The 23,644-nt window shown below is 52.5% G+C and overlaps 1 protein-coding gene across 1 annotated transcript in view; it reads right to left on the reverse strand.

Annotated features, from left to right (window-relative positions):
- Positions 1-3,758: 3,758 nt before the first annotated feature.
- The window catches only part of OVOL2 (ovo like zinc finger 2), a 31,314-nt gene continuing 11,428 nt past the window's right edge, over positions 3,759-23,644 (reverse strand). The window contains exons 3-4 of the mRNA XM_008256350.5: positions 18,605-18,794; positions 3,759-4,589 (exon numbers count right to left, since the gene is read on the reverse strand). Coding sequence (XP_008254572.2) covers positions 4,273-4,589; positions 18,605-18,794 — 507 coding nt within the window. The 3' untranslated portion in view covers positions 3,759-4,272. The remainder of the gene's footprint in view (positions 4,590-18,604; positions 18,795-23,644) is intronic.

Raw genomic sequence — 23,644 nt, forward strand, 5'->3', positions numbered from 1 at the left:
AGGAGCCCGTGGCTCCGGTCTGGGCTGAGAAGGTCTCCCAGGGCTCAGCCATGGTTCAGGGTGGGCTCAGACAGCCCTTCTGTGGGGCTCCTGCACTGTGGGACGTGAGTCTAGGGCCGTGGGAGGCCATCCCAGCTCCACTGGAGCTTGCCTGAGCAAGACGCCTATGTGGAGATACAGAGCTAAAAGAAGGAAAGATAGGTAGGAGATGAATTTTTTAGGACTTATTTATTTGCAAGGCAGAGTTACAGAGAGAGAGAGATCTTCCATCTGCTGGTTCACCCACTAAATGGCTGCAGTGGGCAGGGCTGGGACAGGCCAAAGCCAGGGGCCAGGAGCTTCTTCTGGGTCTCCCACTCGATGCAGGGGCCCAAGAACTTGGGTCATCTTCTGCTGCTTTCCCCAGGTGCATTAGCAGGGAGCTGGACCAGACATGGAGCAGCCGGGTCTCAAACCCATGCTCAGACGGTGGCTTAACCCACTGTGCCACAACGCTGGTCCCCGGGTGGTGACGTGTTTTCAAGCATTAGACCTGCCACCCTTGAAATGGAAACAACCCAGCCGGCGCCGCAGCTCACTAGACTAATCCTCTGCCTTGTGGTGCCGGCACACCGGGTTCTAGTCCCGGTTGGGGCGCCGGATTCTGTCCCGGTTGCCCCTCTTCCAGGGTAGCTCTCTGCTATGCCCAGGGAGTGCAGTGGAGGATGGCCCAAGTGCTTGGGCCCTGCACCCCATGGGAGACCAGGAGAAGCATCTGGCTCCTGCCATCGGATCAGCGCGGTGCGCCAGCCGCAGCAGCCATTGCGCCAGCCGCAGCGGCCATTGGAGGGTGAACCCACGGTAAAGGAAGACCTTTCTCCTTGTCTCTCTCTCTCTCAGTGTCCACTCTGCCTGTCAAAAATAAAAAGAAATGGGAACAACCCTAGACTTCCCAGCCAACATATCCCCTTCTCTGTAAAGCCCTGTGAAGCTGGGTTTCTGTCACTTGCAAGCAGTAAAGCTGTGTTTAGTAGCAATCTGACCTGAAATCGAACACTCCCCTGCGGGCAGTTCCCTGCAGCCAGCACCACCCACACTCCTTTCCAGGAAAGCTCCTTTTTGCTGTGGCTTCGGCACCCAGATACCCGAGGAGGAAGCAAATCAGTGGCTGCCTCGCCTCCCCCCTCTGTGACAGATGCAAGGACAGCAATGATGTGTCCTCCGAAGCCAACTCCCTCAGCACTGGCTCTGTCCCAGTGCACTGGAGCTCCAAGTTCAACTCTTGCCGCAGCTGCAGCCGACCCCGCGGCTCATGCCCGCGCACAGTAGTGTACACTGTGTGGTGCTGTAGGCTTACACCCCCGCCCGAGCCGCAGAGCAGAGCCCACCAGGCCTGCAGGCTGAGCCTCGACTGTCACAGGAGCCCAGGGTGAGGACCCCCAAAGGCAGCCCAGCCCCATCCCTGCCTCAGTGTGGTCACTTGACCCTGAGGCCTTAGCCTTCCTAATCTGAAGGCAGGGTAGAGAGAGAAAGGAAAAGGACTTGGGGTCTGACCCGGGATTCCTGGCCTCTTCCCCTGGACTCCAGCCAGCCGTCTCTGGGTCACCTCGTGTGCCCACGGGGGGCAGGGCTGCGGACCCCCAGGAGTGCTCCGTGAATTGGTCCAGAGAATGGGCAGGGAGAGGTGGCCAGTTCGGGCCTGGGTTGGTTCCCTTCCTTCTGAAAGAAAAGCACTGATTGGGAAGAGAAAAACCAGCTCAAGCTGTAGCACATCCCCTACGATGTCCGTCCACATCTTGGCATGAGAACTGGTTCACCATGCAGGAGAGGAGAGGTAAGGCCAGAGGACGGTGGAGGGGAAGGCTGGAGGCGTGAGGGCAGAAGGAGGAAGGAAGGGAACCGGCACCGTCTCCCTGGCCCAGAGAGGCCCTCTGCCCGTACGTCCTGTACAAGTCACGCAGCGTCCGCTCCCGGACCCGACCAGGGCAGCACCACTCGGCCTCCAAGCATTCTGGGCCCTTCCTGCTGCCCCTCCAGCCAAGCGAGAACCAGGGAAACCACGTCACTGTCTCTGTCCCTGTCCCGTGGCCGCTGTCTCCCATTTGCCCTATCTTGTCTCAGGGTGGGGCTGCCTGTTACCCTTCCTTGTCTCTGGGGCAGGTCTCACAGGTGAGCAGAGGGAGCCTTGCCAAGGGTCACCGCACTCAGCAGCCACCGCCCCGAGGGAAACTCCTGAGGGCTGTGGCTGTGGCTGTGGCTCCTGCAAGTGCACTCTGTGCTCTGGCGAGAGCTCCTCCCGCTCCTGCTCCAGGCTTTGCTGCATGCCTCACCCAGGGCCGGAATCCAACTCCAGAGCCAACGCAGGGCCCTGAGCACGTCCTGGCCTCAGACAGCTCTGCAGGAAGCCGGAGGTCAGGGCTGTGAGCTCCCTGCTCTGCCTCTGCCCACCAGCCTGCTGCTCAGTGCTATTTCTTCCCACCAGGGAAACCCATGCAGCTTTTTTTTTTCTTATTTTTTAAGATGTATTTTTTATTTATTTGAAAGGTAGGCTTATAGAGAAAGAGAGAGAGAGAATCTTCCATTCACTGGTTCACTCCCCAATGGCTGCATGGGCCAGACAGAAACCAAGAGCCAGGAGCCAGGAGCTTCTTCTGGGTCTCCCACGTGGGTGCAAGGGCCCAAGCACTTGGACCATCTTCTACCGCTTTTCCAGGCGCATTAGCAGGGAGCTGGATCAGACTGGCATCACAGGCTGAGACTTAATCTGCTACACACAACACCGGCCCCACAGCTTTTTCACAATACACATTTTCCATGAACTTTTTGAAGGCCCCATGTATGCATGGATTTCAAACAACTCGTACCAAAACAAATCTTTCACTTCCATTTGTTACGAGCTTTCTGAAGTCCTCGTATATTCTGCTACCCATAGCCAAGATTTGCTTCCTCGGGGCCAGTGCTGTGGTGCTGCAGGGATAAGATGCCACCCACAATGCCAGCATCCCCATATGGCACTGGTTTGAGCCTCTGCTCCACTTTTGATCCAGCTCCCTGCTAATGCACCTGGGAAAGCAGTGGAAGATGGCCCAAGTGTTTGGGCCCCTCACGCAAGTGGGAGACTGGGATGGAGCTCCTGGCTTGGGACTGGCCCAGCCCTGGCTGTTGTGGCCATTTGGGGAGTGAACCAGCGGATGGAAAATCTCTATCTGTCTCTTCCTCTGTCTCTGTAACTCTGCCTTTCAAATAAATAAATGAATCTTTTTTTTTTTTTTTTTTTTTGACAGGCAGAGTGGACAGTGAGAGAGAGAGACAGAGACTTTTTTTTTTTTTTTTTTTTTTTTTTTTTTTTTTTTTTTTTTGACAGGCAGAGTGGACAGTGAGAGAGAGAGACAGAGAGAAAGGTCTTCCTTTGCCGTTGGTTCACCCTCCAATGGCCGCCGCGGCCGGCGCACCGCGCTGATCCGATGGCAGGAGCCAGGAGCCAGGTGCTTTTCCTGGTCTCCCATGGGGTGCAGGGCCCAAGCACCTGGGCCATCCTCCACTGCACTCCCTGGCCACAGCAGAGGGCTGGCCTGGAAGGGGGGCAACCGGGACAGAATCCGGCTCCCCGACTGGGACTAGAACCCGGTGTGCCGGCGCCGCTAGGCGGAGGATTAGCCTAGTGAGCCGCGGCGCCGGCCTAAATGAATCTTTTTTAAAAAATTGCTTCTTCAAACCCACCTCCCTTATACAAAATACCCAACCGCCCCCCAAATACCCTGAGGTCAAATACCCCAAATAGACAGCTATTGCTAATAAACAACCAGTGTGTGTTTAAAGAGAAGTTTCACAAGAACATTTCATTTATTAAAATAATTTCTGTAAACTCAGCATAATAAAATGCATTTCCTTGCTTGAGTAGCACATCAAGTGGAAGCACTTTTATTTCAAGGCACCATAAAGTAATCGTCTCTCTAGGAATGCCTCTCCATCCATGTGTGAGAGTCTTTAAAAAAAACAAACATGAAAAAAAAAAAAAAACCCACACACAACAAAAATCCTGCGTGGTGGCCTCGGCCAGCAGGAATACAGACATCAGACTCAGCTGCACACAGCTGTGTTCAACAGAACTTGTGCCGTGGGGCCTGGTGTCACTACGCTAATTCCCAGCCTTGGGACGGATCCTGATGCTCCCCTCCCCAGAGGACAGACAGGTGAGCTGAACGCCTGGCACTGAAGAGAGCCAGTGCGGCGGGGCCCCGCAGAACCCAAAGTCTAGCAGTGCCACAGTCTTGGCTCCCCTCGCCTTCCTCCTCACTTCCTCTCCTCCTCCTCGCTCAGATGGATGCTCTCCTGGTGTGTGGCTGTCAGCTTGCTCTGCAGAAGGGCCGCCAGTTTTTTGGATGTCTTTTTGAGGAATGCACTGCCCGGGTGGGCACTGTTCACGTGCAGGTACAGGTCCTCCTGGGTGGGCCCCGTGTAGCCACAGTCCTCACACACGTAGAGCTTGTCGCGGCGCTGCTTGTAGGCGTACTGCTGCTGCACCCCATGGATCTTCTTCAGGTGGGACTCCAGGGAGCAGCGCTGGGTGAAAGCCTTGTTGCAGACGTCGCATTTGTAGGGACGGATGCCTGCAAGGACAAGGGATAGAGACGTCACTCGCTGGTCACGGCTGAGTCAGAGGCTCTCACCAATGAAGCAGCTAGGAAACATCGGTGTGACCAAGGATTGGTGGCAAGGGAGGGAGCAAACGGCACAACAGAAAGACTCCACCTGACCCTGAGCAAGAATTCTGTTCTTCCCACTCTGCTGCTTTAAAAAAAAAGTTATTTATTTATTTGAGAGGCAGAGTTACAGAGAGGCAGAAAGAGAGAGAGGTCTTTCATCCGCTGGTTCACTCTCCAAATGGCTGCAACGGCTGGAGCTGCGCCAATCCGAAGCCAGGAGCCAGGAGCTTCCTCTGAGTCTCCCACATAAGTGCAAGGGCCCAAAGACTTGGGCCATCTTCCACTGCTCTCCCAGGCCACAGCAGAGCGTTGGATCAGAAGTGGAGCAGCAGAGACTTGAACTGGCACCTATAGGGGATGCTGGTGCCGGCCCCCTCCACTGCTTTAAGTTTCTCATTTTATAGTGGGCCAAGCCAACTGGGTCTTTAATGTTATTTAGTTTGAGTTTTCCAAGAAAGAGATCCAGAGAGAGGAAATGTAAAGAAGTGAGACAAATGAGTTATAGGTGAGTTACCAAGACAGGGTCCCCTCCCAAAGGCCAACCTGGGAGACGAGGGAGGACATACCTCCAAGCTGCCCTGCCCGTAAGGGACTGGGCCCTTTGTCCACCACCACCTGGCATTAGCGGGGTTCACCTTCTGCACGAGAGTTCACGTGCACAGGATACACCAGGAACTCAGCCCGGTCAAGACACAGTCGCTCCGGTTCCCGTCGTCAGTTACGCGCAGTGTGAGTTTATGTAACACACTGGTTAAATGACCTCGCCCAGGGTTTTAGGTGCTTTCCAGAGCCTCTGCATCACCTAGATGGTTTTTAAAAATCCTAACTCGCTGTTGTGGTTTGGGTAACAGCCCTCCCCAAAGCCCGTATGTTAAAGGCCTGGACCCAAAAGTCTGGATTGATGCCAGTGGTTATAGATTAACAGCGGAGGCTTGGTCGGGTGTCCGGGTGGCAGCCCAGACCCTGCCTCTCTGCTTCCCGGCTCACCACGTGATTCCTCTACACCTGCTCCACCATCTTCTGTCCTCCTCGCACGCCCACCAATGGGCTGCCCAGTCTTGAACGACGGCCCTCCAGAATCCTGAGCCTAAATAACCCTTTCCCGCATTTGTAGCTGTGCCAGGTGCTTATTCAGTTGCAGAGATGCAAAGCTCATGAACAGCCTCATTTCTCCTAAGACAGATCCAGCGGGAGGGAGCCAGAAGGCATACCTGCAGCAAATGGCCCTGGGCAGTCTAGTGTTGGAGCTGGCTTTTGGGAGTCCTGATTGTGGTGGTTTAGAGTCGGATCGGGCTGGGCCTGTGTCAGGTATGTATGTTAGTGGCAGGACAGAGACCTCAGACCATGGCCAGCTCAGGGCCAGCTCCTGGCTAAGGCTTCCCCTCAGGCCCACAGCCTGTCAAGGGGCTGAGCATCGAAGGAGGCGGCCAAGGTGACCTGTGACAGAGGCAACCACGCGGGCAGGCGTCAAGAGATTCTGGCTGAGTACATCACGCACGTGTCTGGAGCATCTGCTGAGAGCAGAACGCCGTCCTAAACAGTACAGGGAAATAAACCAAATGATGAGCCACCCATCGGGAGGTCTGACTTAATACGGCCTGGAATCCTGGGAAAAGGTGAAGATCGCACTTGGGGGGCGGGTGTAGAGCAGGGGGGCCTACGGCAGGGGCCACCAAGAGGAATCCCAAAGCCCCTCACAGCCCTGCACCTGCTGCAGGGATCCCAGGCATCCCGGCTGCAGCCAGGGAGCTGCATGTTCATCTCCCTCTGTTTTCAAAAAAGCAAGTCATTCTTCAAATCCAAGTCATATATCCCCAGGCTTAAGGTGAACAAAACAACATTGAACTAGAAAATACAAAACTAAAAGATTACTCTTTCATCCCACGTATCTTTCCCTCCCCTAGTCTCAACTTGTCAGTGGTTCCTTGTGATTTCTTCATGTTGTCTACAAATTATCTACAGGCATATGGATTTAAAAACCTATTCACTTGCTCTGGGTGTGGCCCAAGCAGGAGAAGGCTTAAAACCTTCCCCAGGCCGGCGCCGCAGCTCACTAGGCTAATCTTCCGCCTTGCGGCGCCAGCACACCGGGTTCTAGTCCCGGTCAGGACGCTGGATTCTGTCCCGGTTGCCCCTCTTCCAGGCCAGCTCTCTGCTGTGGCCAGGGAGTGCAGTAGAGGATGGCCCAAGTACTTGGGCCCTGCACCCCATGGGAGACCAGGATAAGTACCTGGCTCCTGCCATCGGATCAGCGCGGTGCGCCGGCCACAGTGCACCAGCCGCGGCGGCCATTGGAGGGTGAACCAACGGCAAAGGAAGACCTTTCTCTCTGTCTCTCTCTCTCACTGTCCACTCTGCCTGTCAAACAAACAAACAAACAAACAAAACACCTTCCCCAGGAGATGCTACCCTGGGCAGGAAAGAAGCATTCTCATTCCGAAGAAATGCACATTGACATGGGCCCCTGCGTGGATACTTTCCTGAGACAGAAACACGAAGCTGGGGCTGGCGCTGGAGCTTATAGTAGGTTAAGCCTCCATCTGCAGGCCGGCATCCCATATGGGGGCCGGTCTGAGTGCCTGCTGCTCCTCTTCCGATCCAGCTCTCTGTTAATGCTCCTGGGAAAGCAGTGGAAGATGGCCCAAGTCCTTGGGCCCCTGCGCCCACGTGGGAGACCCAGAAGAAACTCCTGGCTCCTGGCTTTGGATTGGCCCAGCTCTGGCCATTGTGGCCATTTGGGGAGTGAACCGGCAGATGGAAGACCTTTCTCTTTGTCTCTCTCTCTCTCTCTGTCTAACTGCCTCTCAATTAAATAAATAAGATATTTGAAAAGAAACAAAACGCAAAGCTTTTCCTGAGCAGATCGACTCTGGGTAAGCCTACAGCCTGCCACCGAATCCCCACCCGTGCTATTTGTCATCTCAAACCACAGCCAGCGATCACAGCGCAGCTCGAGCATCCCTAGTCCAAAGTGCTGGGAACCAAAAGTGTTTCTGCTTTTGGATTTTTCCGGACTGTGGAATATTTGCTCAGCCACACATGGCCCAAAGGAGACTTCTGACAGTATTGTCAGTGCACCTGTATTTTGACTGCTGCCTGTTACGTGACGGCAGATCCCATGGAATTTTCCACTTGGTCTGACGTTGGCACTCAAAAAAGTTCTGCATCATTTCAGATTTTGCATCATTTCTGATTTTGGGTTTCATGTTAGAGCTGCTCAAGCTGTAGTAATGTTCCTATTGCTGTGGCTCCCTGGGCAGTGGGATTACAAACTCCGACCCTTGTTCTTTAGAACATGCTAGGGCTGGCGTTAGGGTGAGCTGAGCAAGGCACTTAGGGAACAAAAGAGTCACTAATCAGCTTCAACAATACTTGAAGGCAGTATTTTTTAAATAAAAATTAATACTAAAAAATACATGATGAATAAGTTATCAAAATTTCACATGAAGACAGGCCCTGACTGCCATGTCAAGCCACACTGGGGCTGGCAGTGAAAGGAGGATGTGCATCCTCTGTAGATGTTCTTGTGAATTTAATTTTAAAGTGTATTTATTGGGGCTGGCGCTGTGGCGTAGCAGGTAAAACCTCCACTGGCAGTGCCGGCACCCCATATGGGCGCAGGTCCTGGCTGCTCCTATTCTAATCAGCTCTCTGCTATGGCCTGGGAAAGCAGTAGAGGATGGCCCAAGTGCTTGGGCCCCTGTACCCTGCACCCACATGGGAGACCTGGAAGAAGCTCCTGGCTCCCGGCTTCAGATCAGCTCGGCTCCGGCCATTGCGGCCATCTGGGGAGTGGACAGGTGAATGGAAGACCTCTCTCTGTCTCTCTGCCTCTGCCTCTCTGTAGCTCTGCCTTTCAAATAAATAAATAAATCTTAAAAAATTTTTTTTGAAAAAAAAAAAAAAAAAGCTAGTGTATTAAACTCACATCTTAAAATGAACAAATATTTTATTAATACCCAAGCCAGAATTTATCATGATTCTAGTACCCCTAGCTCTAATGGAAGCAAATTTATCAAAAGAGATTTTCAGTCTCCTTTTGCCCTTGCGGGTTCTTCTGGGGAATTTTCCTTGTTGGTGCTTACAGTTCAATTTCCTTCCTTGTAGCAGCACTCTGGTGTTCTGCTGTGCAGCCATACCCAGATCCCTTACTTTAAAGGCCTTGGCGAGGTGGCATTTGGTGCAGCAGGGGAGCCACTGCTTAGGAATCCCGCATCTCGGCTGGCGCCACAGCTCACTAGGCTAATCCTCCGCCTGCGGCACCAGCACCCCAGGTTCTAGTCCCGGTTGCTCCTCGTCCAGTCCAGCTCTCTGCTGTGGCCCGGGAGTGCAGTGGAGGATGGCCCAAGTCCTTGGTCCTGCACCCCATGGGAGACCAGGAGAAGCACCTGGCTCCTGGCTTCGGATCAGTGCGGTGTGCCAGCCACAGTGGCCATTGGGGGGTGAACCAACAGAAAAGGAAGACCTTTCTCTCTGTCTCTCTCTCTCACTATCCACTCTGCCTGTCAAAAAACAAACAAACAAACAAACAAACAAACAAAAAGGAATCCCGCATCTCATACCAGAGTTCCTGGGTTCGAGTCCGAGCTCCACTCTCCATTCCAGCTTCTGACCAAGGTGCACCCTGGGAGCCGGCAGGCGATGCCTCTAGTACATGGGTCCCTGCCACTTGCGTGGGAGACCCAGACTGAGTTCTGGGCTCCTAGCTCCAGCCTGGCCCAGCCTTGGCTGTGCTGTACATTTGAGGAATGAACAGCAGATGGGAGCTCTCTGTCTCTCTGCCTTTCATATTAAACAAATAAATAATTTGTAAAAGAACCATAGAGGCCAAGGAACCATAGCTCATGTCCCATTACAGTGTTGCGTACAGTGGGTTGACTCGTGTGTGGTTCGTGACCAGCGGCGACCACCACGCCTGGGAGCACGCTGGAGTGCAGAAGCCCAGGCCCCTACTGAACGCAGATGTGAGAACGGAGGTTTTCAGGCTGGAGCATGAGTCAGCGGCAAGGCTTGCAAAACACAGGCCCCTGGGCGCCAGCCCTGGTGCTCCAGCTTCTGGGGTGGAGCTGGGAACTTCAGGTTCTAAGTTCTCAAGTGACGCGGAGCGTGCTGCTGTCAAGACCAGTCCCTGAGTGCCAGAGGCCACCGCTGTGTCAGTTCAGCCTCCAGGACAGCCCCTTAGCTATCTCAGGGCGGCCATACCCCAGGGCTCTTCAAGGTTAAAGGCCCCATTCCAAGATGGCCACTAGTGCGCATGAGTTTCCTGTTTAACTGCACAGATTACAAAAGTCAAAAATAGAGAATGAAAAACCCTCTCCTGCCCTCATCCCACCACCACCTCAATAATTCAAATCTTTTTCATTCTCCTTCTAGTCCACGTCCAGAGACAGATACAATGTCCCACAACACTCACTGGAGTAAAACTGTGTAGGGTCACAGTCCTGGAGACACGCTGCCACAGCCTAACCAGGCACAACGCAGGCCTATGGGACATTTTACTCAGCCTAGAACAAGTGCCAGAGCCACAGGAACTCCTTCAGAATCCTCCGCGTCGGTGCACAGCAGGTTAAGCTGCTGCCTGAGACACCGACATCCCATATGGGCGCCGGTCCGAGTCCTGGCTGCTCCACTTCTGATCCAGCTCCCCGCTCATGTGCCTGGGAAGGCAGCGGAAGATGGCTCAAGTGCTTGGGCCCTTGTGTTTCCCTGGGTCCTTGGGGGCAGATACGGCAGCTGGTAGGTGGCTCCCACCATCCTAGGCAGCAAACCCAATTTGAAGCCGAGGGTTCATCCAAACAGAAATGCACCCAGAGACCAGTTGCTCCGTTCAAGTTGCTGGAAACCACCTGCTAGTGCAGGTGGAAGGCAGCATGTGGACACCAGCCTCTGACCTGGACGCAGGAAACGGGTGTTCCCAACCTGCTCCCGGAGGCCCCACCTCCCAGGTGATCAGTGATCTGCCCCTGGGGAGAGGTTGGCTGTGCTGCGTTATGCCCAGTGTGCATGAGGTCACGTCGCCTTCCTGTCTGTGTTCAACACACCCTGCCCCATGGGCCAGCACCCAACAAGGCCTGGACGATTTCGGCGCCCTGCGTCATGAGGATGATGAAGAGTGGGCATGACTGCTAAAAGGCTTTCCCCGGGAGTGGCTGGCGTCCCTGCCTGGCTGGAAAGACAGAGTTACAGAGAGAAGTAGAACCCCACCCAGCTGGAGGACTTGCAGGCACAGCCGCAGAAAGGGGCGGTCAGGGCATCTCTGATTTCTGCTTCCCCTCTGCACTCACCCCTCACTCCCGCCGCACCCCAACATTTGGGCTTCAATCAATTTAGTGCTCAGAGCAAAGGCCAATCTTGTCCCTGTCTACAGTGCGATGTGGGAACTGAAAATTGCAACCTATGCACCAGACGTCATTAGCCTACTGACAATGACTTAAGCACTGGAGTCCAAGGCCACGGAAAAGCCAGACACTGCAATCGGCTACTCATTAACTGAGTCTGTAGTCAGATTGCTCAGTATCCCCATCTGGGAAATGGGGATTACCTCCAGACTCCCTCACAGGGCTACAGTGAGGATTAACCAAGACTTCACCTCCACAGGACCCAGCAGGGGCCGGTGCTGTGGCACTGAGGGTAAAGCCTTCACCTGCAACGCTGGTATTCCATATGGGCGCTGGTTCGAGACCCGGCTGCTCCACTTCTGATCCAGTTCCCTGCTAACCCACCTGGGAAAGCAGCAGAGAATGGCCCAAGTGCTTGAGCCCCTGCACGTGGGAGACCAGGAAGAAGTTCCTGGCTTTGGATCAGCCCAGCTCCAGTTGTTACAGCCATTTGGGGAGGGGTGATGGGGGAGACCATTGGATGGAAGACCTCTCTCTCTGTAACTCTGCTTTTCAAATTAAATAAATAAATATTTTTTTTTTTTTAAAAAAGGACCAAGCAATGAGATGCGGCTCAATATAATGTAAATATGCCGTATGCAAAAGCCACCTGGTGGGTTCATGGGCATTTCTTATTTGTATTTTTTTAAAAACATTTAAAGATTTATTTACTTACTTAAAGGCAGAGCACCAAAAGGGGAGAGAGAGAGAGAGAGAGAGAGAGAGAGAGATCCTCCATCTGCTAGTTCATTTCCCAAATGCAACAGCCAAAGCTAGGAGCCAGGAGCTCCATCCAGGTCTCCCACACGGATGGCAGGGGCCCAGGCACTTGGGCCATCTTCTGCTGCCTTCCCAGGTGCATCAGCAGGGAGCTGGATCAGAAGCGGAGCAGCAGAGACTCGACGTGGTGCTCTGATACAATAGCAGCCGCCCCATATTTGTCTTTAAATCATCTCCATATGTATGCTTTTGTATCTGCATGCATTTTTGTAAGTATAAAAAAGATAGTGCTTTAAAATGTGGTCACTGAGTGCAGGTGGAGAGGTGGGACTTCCTGCTCTAGTGCCTGCCTTCTTGGCTGCTGCACCACACACCTGTATTCCCTGGCCCAAATAATATTACTTGTTCAGTTATTAGAAAAGATTTCTTCTCTTCTCTTCTCTTCTCTTCTCTTCTCTTCTCTTCTCTTCTCTTCTCTTCTCTTCTCTTCTCTCTTTTCAACATTTATTTATTTATTTGAGAGGCAGAGTTATAGACAGAGAAAAAAGTCTTCCATCCACTGTTTCTCTCCCTGAATGACCTCAACAGCCAGAGCTGGATAGATCTGAAGCCAGGAGCTTCTTCTGGGTCTCCCACGTGGGTACAGGGGCCCAAGCACTTAGGCCATCTTCTACTGCTTTCCGAGGCCATAGCAGAGAGCTGGACTGGAAGAGGAGCAGCTGGGACTTGAACCGGCACCTATTTGGAATGCCGGTGCCACAGGTGGATGCTTAAGCTCCTACACCACAGCGCCGGCCCCAGATTTCTCCTTTTCAAATGCTCTTTTCCTAAATACCAAATCGAGCTGCTTATCACACAGCTTCCAATTCTTTGTCACTGGAACTTTCTGCCTGCTTCCCTTGCCTTAGTTCAAGGCTCCTTTATTGGGCTTTACTGAACGTGAATTTCGGAGGGCAGTTTTTACAGGGCCTCCTCAAGGGAATGGACATTTGGAGCAACTTGCTGGAAATGTAGTTTGGTGACACCCATTAAAAAAAATTCACATTGTTCCTGTGTTTTGTTCTAGCAGTTCCACCTTTGGGAAATCATTCTACAGGTATGCAGATACATATGCAGAGGAGGTCCTGGCAATACTTGAATATTCATGGCAGTATTGTTCAACATTAAAAAAAAAAAAAAAAAAGACAGAAGCCCTGAAAATGCAATCTAGTGTCATCACTTGGGAACAGGATGGTGCCTCCATGTTGGACATGGTGTCATGACTTTGTAAAGAAATACTCTGACAGCTGTTACAAGCTCTAAGAGACATAGGACACCAAGAGTTAAGTGTACTAAAAACTTGTAGAAAAAAAACCCAAGTGGTAGTTCACTTTCAGGAGTGGAGTTGGGGCTTGGCAGGTGGGTGGAGAGCTAGTTTGTTTTTTCCCCCTCTACCATTTCCCCTCATATGCACATTTTTTTTTTTTTTTTAGCTTGTGGTACAGCAGTCACCCCATACTGGGGGCGCTGTTTTGAGTCCTGGCTGCTCTGCTTCCAAGCCAGCTCCCTGCTGATACTCCTGAGAAGGCAGCAGAAGATGGCCCAAGTTTTTGGGTCCTTGCCACCCATGTAGGAGACCAGGATGGTGCCTGGCCCAGCCCTTGGTTTTGTGGTCAATTGGGGAGTGAATAGGTGGGTGGAAAATTCTCTCTCTCTCTCTCTGTCACTCTGCCTTTCATTTCAAAAATAAAACGTAAACCAGCAGGGGAGAGACAGCTTGATAAGTGGCCAGGGCAATTTCGCAAGACCGTGCAGGGGTCACTTCTTTCTCTCTCGGCTGCATCTGCTCCACTCCAAACTTCTCACAACCTGCATTTTTCCCAATCCAGTCATCCTTCCCCTCGGGCTCAAACAAAGACACCATTGTTGCTTCTTTTTTTAATCTAGATGGGATTTGTTTGCCTTCTCATCCCTCTCAATGCAGCCTTGATGGTAGATAAGGCAAGGGGAGGGGCCACACCCCAGTGACCTGGGAACAGGACTGGGCTTCCCCCTCCACTGAGTTTCCTATCTCCTCGGGCCACACGGCCTGTGAACCCCGCCCCCATCTGCATGGCTTACACTTTCTTCTCCATAGCTTTTTCCATAGTTTACAGAGTAAGCAGTCATTTTATGAATGAAAGAGGCACTTCCGGAAATGCAGTACTCACAGAATGAGCCAGCCCAGAGTCAGGCCCCCTGGAGGTGAGCTCCCGGCCTGTGGCTGACACCTCAGAGAGCCGGTCAAGGTGTGGGGACGCTCACTGCAGAGTCCAGCGCAGGCAAGCAAGGGGTTACTACAATCCCGATGTCCCTGCCAACGCTGCCGCCGCCACCACCCCCAACCCATCTCCTTAACACACAGCCGTTCTTAGGAAGCATCCCAGCTGGTTTAACCCAACATACAGAAATAAACCCCAAAGTGCAGTCTATAAACGGACTCATGATGTTTCCATGAGCTGCGAAGCTGTGAACTGAACCCAACAGCCATGGTTCTGACCTCAGTGTCCTGCCCACTGAACAGGGCAACACCCTCCATGATGCGTGTCGTGGACGCCGCTGGTTTCCCACCAAGACCACCACCCCCCTCTTCTGGTTAACACTGGTCCCTCATCGTCAAGGGTGCTGCCAGCCAACGGCTCCTAGCTGCCCCTTCAACAAATGGACACCAAGCCTGACTTCCGGCACGCCCAGGTGAGCAGGCCTGTCCTAGCCCAGGGAAGCCGTGGCCCTCAGCCAGTGTCTGGCTCAAATGGGCAGGGAAAGGACCCCATTGGCCTGGAGGTCCACAGGACAACTCTGGGTGCCGGTCACACTCTCAGGTGTCCCAGGATGAGGCCCAGAGACCACTCCTCTGCTGGCTTCCCTCGCTCCCTTATGGGTTTCAATCAACTTGGACTGAAAACAGCCATTGTTTGCTGATGTGTGCTCACAAAATGTTAGGGTTTTTTTGTGCACTGGTTGATTCCTGTCTTCCAATCTTCAACTGGACATCAACAGACCACCTCTCCCTCTCTCTCTCTCTCTCACACACACACACACATACACACACACACACACTGCTCTGATTTATCCTGTTTTGATGAAGTTATGTCCAAAGGAAGAAATCCTAATTTTTTCCTTTCATCCATTTGGGTGTTGATGGAAGACAGTTTCAGGTTCCAGTTTCCTTGTGCTTACAGTCTTTGCTTAGAGACCTTGTCCCTTCAGTAGATACAGGGGTAGGAAGAGATACAAAAGGGAGGCGGATTAAGCCTGCCGTCTGTGCCACTGTCCTCAGTACTGCAGCTACACTCCTCCGAGCAGGGCACTGCCATCCCAGGCAGGTCTCTGACACTGGCAAGGCCTCTTCTAACTGGACCGAAAGCACTCACACCTCACCACTGCTATCTGCTCTGTTGGAGTTAAGTAAGTGTCTGGATCATTGTTTCTGACATAACTCCCACACCAGCTTAGAAGAGCCCACAGCAAACCTGCAACATACTCAGCTCATCAAAGGCAAAACACCAGGTTCCCATCGAACTCTGCTGAGGCCTTTTGGTTGATGCTGGTTCCGTGAACTAAAAGTCTGAGAACCCCTGATTTCTGCTCTTTGCCCCTGTTTGTCCAAAGCTCAGGAGATGACGGCGCTGGCCAGTTCCTCTAGCTCCCAGCACCTGCTGTTTGCCACCTGCTAATCTGTCCGTAAGCCCTGGTCTCTTCCTTCTGGCACATTTCCACCAGAAAATAAGTCAGGGCAGGGAAAATATGCCCAAGAAGTTTCCATAATTTGATCTATTAATCACTTTAAGAATCAAAATTATGGGGCCAGCACTGTGGTGCCCAGGAGGTGTTGTGCACCATGCTGGAGAAGCGAGGCCAGAGTGCCCAGCCTCCTCACAGTTTGGTACAGTTCTCCCTTGGTACCCATTTAGGATTGGTTCTAGGATCCCCCCCACCAAGGATGCCAAACTCTGCAGGGGTGCTCACGTCCTTAACATAAAACAGGATTTGACACGCCTGCTGTGCTGGCACCCCATAGGGGCACCAGTTCGAGTCCCAGCTGCTCCACTTCTGATTCAGCTCCCTGCTAATGGCCTGGGAAAGCAGAGGAAGATGATCCAAGTTCTTGGGCCCCGGCATCCACATGGGAGACCAGAAGAAGCTCTTGGCTCCTGACTTTAAGACAGCTTGGGCCATTAAGACCATTTGAGGAGTGAACCAGTGGATGGAAGACCTCTCTCTCATTCTTTCTCTCTTCTCTCAGTTACTACTCTGCCTTTCAAATAAATAAGTAAATCTTTAAAAAAGAAAAAAATATTTAAGATGAAAAGCTAATCAAAGTCTTGCAGGCAACTAACTCAGTCGCTACAATCAAGTGACTGAGTTAACTCACAAACTCTTCCAAGGATCAGGAGGCCCTAGTGGTCAATAGGGCATCAGGTCAGTGTGCAAGAGGCAAACCTGGCAGCTAAGCCTCTGATCTCCCTTCACAGTGTCCTAGAGGCCAAGGTCAGAGTCATAACCCCAGCATCCACCCAGCCAGGCCATTGCCTCAAGTGCATCCCCAGACATAGCTAGAGCAGAGAAAACCTTCCAGGGCAGCCAAAGACAAATGACTTACTGAGTGGCTCCTGGTTGCACCTAGAGTCAGTTGTTTGTAGGTCTATCAGTATCAACAGCCTAGGGTCCCTGCGCAACCTGAAAGATCCCCCACTACCCTACCAGACCCCTACCACCACCTACGGGACCATTTACTGCCCTGGGGATACCCCATTACCACCACTCCCTAAGCATCCTTCCTACCCCAAGCTAATGGTCAGCCTGGCCTCCCAGAGGTTAAACTTCCACTGGACAACCGGTACAAAGATTCAAAAGAGCAGCCTCTGGGATGGGCACTGTGGTGCAGTGGGCTAAGCTGCTGCTTGGGACGCCCATCTCCCATATCAGACTGCCTGGGATCGGGTCCTGCCTCTGCTTCTGACACAGCTCCCTGCTAATGCACACCGCGGCAGGCGGCAGATGATGGCTCCACTACTTGGGTTCCCACCACCCATGGGGGAGGCCCAGACAGAGTTCCTGGCTCCCAGCTGTTGCAGGCATTGGGGAGTGAACCAGTGGATGGAAGACTTCTCTCCATCTGTCTCCAGCCTTTCAAACAGAATAAATAAAACTTAAAGAAAAAGAGAAGTCTTGGTGAGATCCAGTAGAGGACATACCATAGCACTCCATTTCTATTGAGTTCAAAAACAGGCAACACTAATTTGTGCTCTAAGAGGTCAGGACAGTGGTTTCCCATGGGGAGAAGGAAGTAGTGACCCCTGCAGGCCGGGAATGCCCTGATTCTTGGTGTGCATGTGAGCCACCTGGGTTTGCTTTGTAAAAATTCCAAAATTCACTGATGGTGGCACTTAATGACATGTGCCCTTTCCTGGATGTGTGCTATGCTTAAATGGAAAACACAGCCACCTTGCAGCACACGTGTCCACTCTGTAAGGTGAGGGACAGTCCTCCCAGGTCAGGGGCAGCTAGCAGCAGGGGCTCTAAGAATAAGGGAGCAGGATAAGAACCAGCAAAAACAGTGAAGGGGGCAGGTGCTGTGGCACAATGGGTTAACGCCCTGAAGCGCCGGCATCCCATATGGGCACCAGTTCTAGTCCCAGCTGCTCCACTTCCAATCCAGCTCTCTGCTATGGCCTGGGATAGCAGTGGAGGATGGTCCAAGTCCTTGGGCCCCTGCATCTGCATGGGAGACCTGGAAGAAGCTCCTGGTTCCTGGCACAGCTCTGGCCATTGCAGCCAATTGGGGAGTGAACCAGCAGATGGAAGACCTCTCTCTCTCTGCCTCTCCTCTCTCTGTGTAACTCTGACTTTCAAATAAATAAATAAATCTTTAAAAAAAAAAAAAAAAGAAAGAAAGAAAAGACAGCGAAATCCCGAGGGTCTAAGAAGGGCCAGGGGTTGGGGGTGATGAGGAGGGAGCTGTTTCCCACCCAAATACCAGGGAAACCCCAAACTCTGAAAGGGCTGTAGGGATTGTGGGGGGCTCCCCAAGGAGAATTCAAGAGGCTGCCTCGAGGAAGACTGGCATTGAAAGGGTTAAGACAGGCTGAAATGATTGGAGGCGCACAATGGGGATTTGAAGATGGGACCCAGGATTTTGTTCTGCCCAGAGCTGGGGATTTGGGCAGGAAATGGCACCCTTAGGATTCTCCCCAAGGGACCACTCCGCAGAGGGGTACACCCCTGGGCCTCAACAAAGCAGGGCAGCCTGGACGCTGAGACCAAACTGATGAGGCTGTGGGTGCAATCACGGGTTAGGAGAGGCCAGAAGGGCACCCCCAGAGCTGCCTGGAACAGGGACACAGAACTGCCTGGGGCAAACTGAGGAAGGTGGGAGAGGAGGCAGATGCTTGCCTGCAGGTTCAAGGAGAAGGCCAGGGAGCTCTGGGGGTGTGGGGTGCATTTCCTTCCCTAGAGACATGAGGTTACTGAGCAGGCTTACTTCCCAGGAAGGAACGTGAGCTCCTGGCACTGGGGCCACATTCCAGCAACGCTGCGACCTGCCCATCCCACCCCCACCCCCACCCCCACCCCCACCCCCACCCCAGCACTTGCGTCACACGTTCTAATCCTCCAGTGATTTACCTTGCACATCACCAGCACTTACTCCATTATCCCCATTTTAACAGGGGCCAACCGAGGCTAGGAGAGGCGTCTTGCCTGGCCTCAGCTGACACAGCTCAGCCCAAGTGCCCCAGCCCGTGATCTGTCCAGAGAAACAACTTGGCCCCACGCTCCCCGTTTGGTGCCTGCCTGCCTCACCTGTGTGCGTGCGCACGTGCCGCTTCAGGTCGAAGGTGTCGTTGAAGCCCTTGCCGCAGAAGGTGCACAGGTGCCGCTTCACCTGGTTGTGGCACTTGAGGTGGCGGTTGAGCATGCGCTGCAGGCGGAAGCTCTTGCCGCACAAGTCACAGCTGTGGACCACCGAGTCGTCGCACGTGCCTGTGGTGAACTGGGAGCAGAGAGGCCGTGAGGGGCGCCGAGCAGGTACGCGCATCCCAGGGGGGGCTTCCTCAGGGGCCCACCTCCCCGTGTTCTCCACCTTTGGCCTGGCTATGGTTTCTGCTCCCTTAAAATCCCAAAACAGGTTTTGGCTTTGGGGAAGGGGAAAGAATGACTGGCAGGTGCCACCATATGCCTTCTCCCTTCTTGAGAACAGACCTCTGACTTCTAGCCTGGATGCTGTCTTACTGAGCAGCTTTACAAGGAGCATGGCCGTGAGGCTGCCTGCCCGGAGGGACGGTTCCTACTGGCTAGAGCCCCAACAGCCACCTTAGACCAGGAGGTGGCAGGAAGCAAGGGCTGAGAGTGGAGGGGCAGAAGGAAGGAGTCTGGGTTCTCATGAGGTCCTCCAGCCTTCTGTAGATGCTCCCAAGAGAGCCCAGTCCATTCCTTCCCCTGGTACCCACACACCTCTCCACCCATCAAGAGATGGACTCTAATTCTCCTCCCCTTGCATCTGAGCTACAGCCGCTTGGACCAATGGGGTGCAGCCATGCTGTGCCAGTTCCAGGTGGCTTCCACTTCCTCCCTCTTGTAATCAGCGGCTGCTGTGTAAGAAGTCCGGGGCTACCATGTTGTGAGGAAGTCTAAGACAGCCAGAGGAGAGCCACAGGCCATGTGGAGAAGCACTGGGGTCCCAGCCCCTCCTGAGAGTCTAGCCCAACCCGAGCCCCATGACTACTCCCTCCCTGAGGCAGCCTTCCCTGCACACTGCAGCCCACGCCCAGGCTGCTCACTGTCCACTGTGGACTGGCACCTCCCAGGCTCCAGGAGCCCTTGCATTCTGCAGGGGAGGTCTTGCTAAAATACACGCTCTGATTCAGGAGGTCTGGTGGGGTCCGAGGTGCTACATTTATAACCAGTGCCCAGGTGTTGCTGTACACAACAATGAAGAGAGGCCAGAACACTAATCCGCCCAGAGTTCCATACAGTTCCCCCATCATAGGACTGGGTCAAGGATCACTCCCTCTCCCCAAGGATGCCGAATTTCACAGGGATGTTCAAGTCCCTAATATAAAATAGGATATTATGTGCATAAAGTCTACACAAATCCTCCCACAGAGGCTGGCGCTGTGGCATAGAAGGTTAAGCCTATGCCTGTGGCGCCAGCATCCCATATGGGCGCCAGTTCATGTTCTGGCTGCTCCACTTCCAATCCAGCTCTCTGCTCATGGCCTGGGAAAGCAGTGGAAGACAGCCCAAGTCCTTGGGCTCCTGCACCTGTGTGGGAGACCTGGGTGAAGCTCCTGGCTCCTGACTTCAGATAGGCTCAGCTCCGGCCATTGTGGCCATCTGGGGAGTGAGCCTGCGCATGAAACACCGATCTGTGTGTGTGTGTGTGTGTGTGTGTGTGTCTGTAACTCTGCCTCTCAAATAAGTAAATAAATCTTTAAAAAAAAAAAATCCTCCCATGTACTTTACATCATCTCCAGATTACTCACAAAACCTAATATACTGTTAATGAGATGCAAATAGTTGAAAGACTGTACACTTGTAATGACAAGATAAAACTTTGTATGCTGGGGCCGGTGTTGTGGTGTAGCAGCTTAAGCCACCTCCTGCAGCACCAGCATCCCAAATGGATGCTGGATAGAGTCCAGGCTGCTCCATTTCCCATCCAGCTCCCTGCTAATGCACCTGGGAAAGCAGTAGAAGATGGCCCAAGTGCTTGGACCCCTGCCACTCACGTGGGAAACCCAGATGAAGCTCCGGGCTCTTGGCTTCAGCCTGGCCCACCCCCAGCTGTTACAGCCATTTGGGGAGTGAATCAGCAGATGGAAGACCTCTCTCTGTCTGTCTCCCTTCCTCCCCGTAACTCTGTCTTTCAAATAAATACAATAAATCTTAAAAAAACACACACACACACACAAAAAAAACCCACAACTTTGTATGCATTCGGTACAGATATACTTTTTCTCCCTAATGCTTTTGATGGGTGGTTAGTTGGATTCTCAGATGCAGAACCTGCACCTCCGTAAGGCTGAGTGTTCCTCATTCCATCTCATTCCAGAGGGTTTATAGTGCTCACACATTTTTTCAGAGTGCATCTGGTATTCTCATCTCCGTGTCTTCAGGACAGTTAGCAAGTGCTCACTCACATTCCTGCCGCCCCTCGTCTCTGCCCCAAGCCTAGCCCAAGGCCGGTGCACAGTCAGGAAGTGTTGGCAGGCCACGGGGAGCAGGTGGCAGGGTGCAAGGAGACTGATGGGAGGCCTCAGACCGTGGACCAGGGCTTTCCAGTCGTCTTTCTCCTTTAGTTCACTCGCATCTGCTGGGGGCTCGATCTGTCCCAGCTGATGCTAACCAGGGCCTGACTGGTCACAAGCCCTGGGCTCAGAGCTGCAAACAGTCACTGAGACAGCTCATCCCCAAGGGCTGCCAGTCAAGTAGGTAGACAGGCCTACGGGTCAATGACATCGGACAAGGCTGCAACACAATGGACATCTTGGAGTGGCACCAACCCCCACATTCCAGAGGGGATGATGGGAACTGTGTGTGGTTTAGGGTGCCTGGCCTAGCCCGGGAGAGCAGTTAATGGAGTAAACAGTGATAGCAGAAAAGGGCAGGGTTCCCCCAGGGGTCCACCACGGACCCCACTGGAGCTGGGATACATCCAGAGGGCGAAGGGAGTCCTTGGAAGTCCAAGGAGGACAGACATCGGAGTCGAGTTTGATGACCCAATCAAGTGGCCATCCAGGACCCCAACTCCTCACATCCCACAACTACTGCTGCCTCAAGGGGCAGAAAGGAAGGCCCAGTTGTACCCAGGGCTTTCCTGTCACCAGCACAGGTCCTGGTCTCCTCCTGGACGTGCAGTCCTCACTCTGTACATCGCCTCCCTTGGAAAGCGAGAAGACCACTTCTGGCCCACTAGAAACTCTGAGCTTCTCAAGGTCACGTCTACACAAGGCAAAGGTCATCTGAGAGGTTGTGAGGGACTAATGAAATAGAGCACAGTCAACCCTGGCCATTCCAATTCAAAATGTGTGGGAATGGGGTTGGTTAAGTCAATGCTTAAGATGCCTGCATCCTGTATCAGAGATGGGGTTTGACTTCTACTGCTCCACTTCCAATCCAGCTGCCTGCTAATGCACCTGGGAAAGCAGCAGAAGATGACCCACATGCTTGGGCCTTGGCCACCCATGTGAGGGACCTGGATGGAGTTTGACACGCTTGGTTCAGCCTGGCCCAGCCCTGACTGTTGCAGCCATTTGGGGAGTGAACCAGCGGATGGAGGATCTCTGTCTCTTTTCTCCTGTGTCATTCTGTCTTTCATATAAATAAAGAAATATTGGAAAATGTGTGGAAAGCTAGAACCGTCTTTGGAAAGTCTTGCCAGTCACAACTCCAACCTGAACTCTCATTTCATTTCATCTTTTTGGTAAATTTCTGTTTAAAATGCTCTACCTGTAACATGGGAAAACTACTACAGTCCAGAATGAAAGGAGCGAAACCTTGAAAGACACGGGGAAGCGAGATGAGCGCACAGGAGAGGCCAGCAAATCACCAGACTGAGACAGAGAAAGCTTTTTAAACCAGGGGGAACTGGGAGTAGGGGGAAGGGGCTGGGGCTGGGGGGGCTCATTTCCAAGGGGTAAGGGGTCTTCCTCTGGTTTTCTTGGAGCAAAAATAGAAACTCTCCAAATACCCCCTCAGCGAAGGCAGTTTTTCCCTTTCCCATCTTCACATGCATCTGCATTTCACAGCAAGGAAAACTGAGTGACCACAAAGCGGCTCACCGAGGGAACACACCCAGAGGTGCTGCCACCCATCCAGGTGCCAGAGGTGAGCAAGTTAGCCCCCAAGCCTCAAGACAGCCTAGTTGGAAGTTGATGTGAGAAAGCCAGCTTCTGCCAGACTATTTTCCTTCTCAGAAAGGAAGGAGTATTTGTAGGATGAACATGAAATTTATGCCAGAAAGTTTATTTCACATGTCCTGTGCTTTGAAATTTGGTCTTTGGTGCAGCCTCAGCTGTTGTGGTCATTTGGGGAGTGAACCAGAAGATGGAAGATCTCTCTCTTTCCCCTGTCACTCCATCTTTCAACTGAATAAATCTTTAAAAAAGAAATTTAGTCTTTAATAGCAAGAGTGAAAGCTAACTATATGTCCATCAATAAACTTGTTAAAGAATGGTATAACCATAGCAGCGGTCTTCAAAAATTTCATGCAAAATGCATATTATGAAAAAACTACATGGATTTCAATGTTTTATGCATCAAAACAAGGTTATCTTTTAATTCCATTTCCCATGAACTTTGTGGAGTTCCCTCATACAATCAAAACAGCCAGATAAAGGTAAGAGGCAGGAGAGTCCAGGGACCAACTGCCAGCCAGGGGGGTGGGTCCTCGCGGATGTCCATCCCAGGCAAGAGTCGCAACTCAGGATCCCACGGAAGTAGAAGATGCGATCCAGCTACTAAGATCAGAAGAACTGGAACAGTAAGGGTCATGGTCCACTCTCTCCAGGACACCAGCTCTGCCCCACTTCTAAGAGTCCTCTCCCAGCAGGGTCTGCATGATCCAGACAACACAGCTGGTTCTGGAATGACGTCCCATGGGCCAGGGGACCTGTTCTCCCTCCTCAGTCTCCACGTCTGCTCCCTGGGCCACTTAACATTACGTTCACACAAGTTTGCATCTAATCCTCTGCCTCCTAAAAGCTCAAAGCAGCGTGAACCTCTCTTAATCTTGTATTTCACCCCACAAACACCAGACCAAACCAACAAGAGTACCTCAAATGTTCCAGGAGAAATGGAATTCAAAGATAAGTTTATTTTGGTGCTAAAAAAAAATCCTGA

The sequence above is a fragment of the Oryctolagus cuniculus genome, chromosome 11 (genome assembly GCF_051225735.1).
Source record: "Oryctolagus cuniculus isolate XC-2025 breed Fujian yellow rabbit chromosome 11, ASM5122573v1, whole genome shotgun sequence".
Taxonomy (NCBI): domain Eukaryota; kingdom Metazoa; phylum Chordata; class Mammalia; order Lagomorpha; family Leporidae; genus Oryctolagus; species Oryctolagus cuniculus.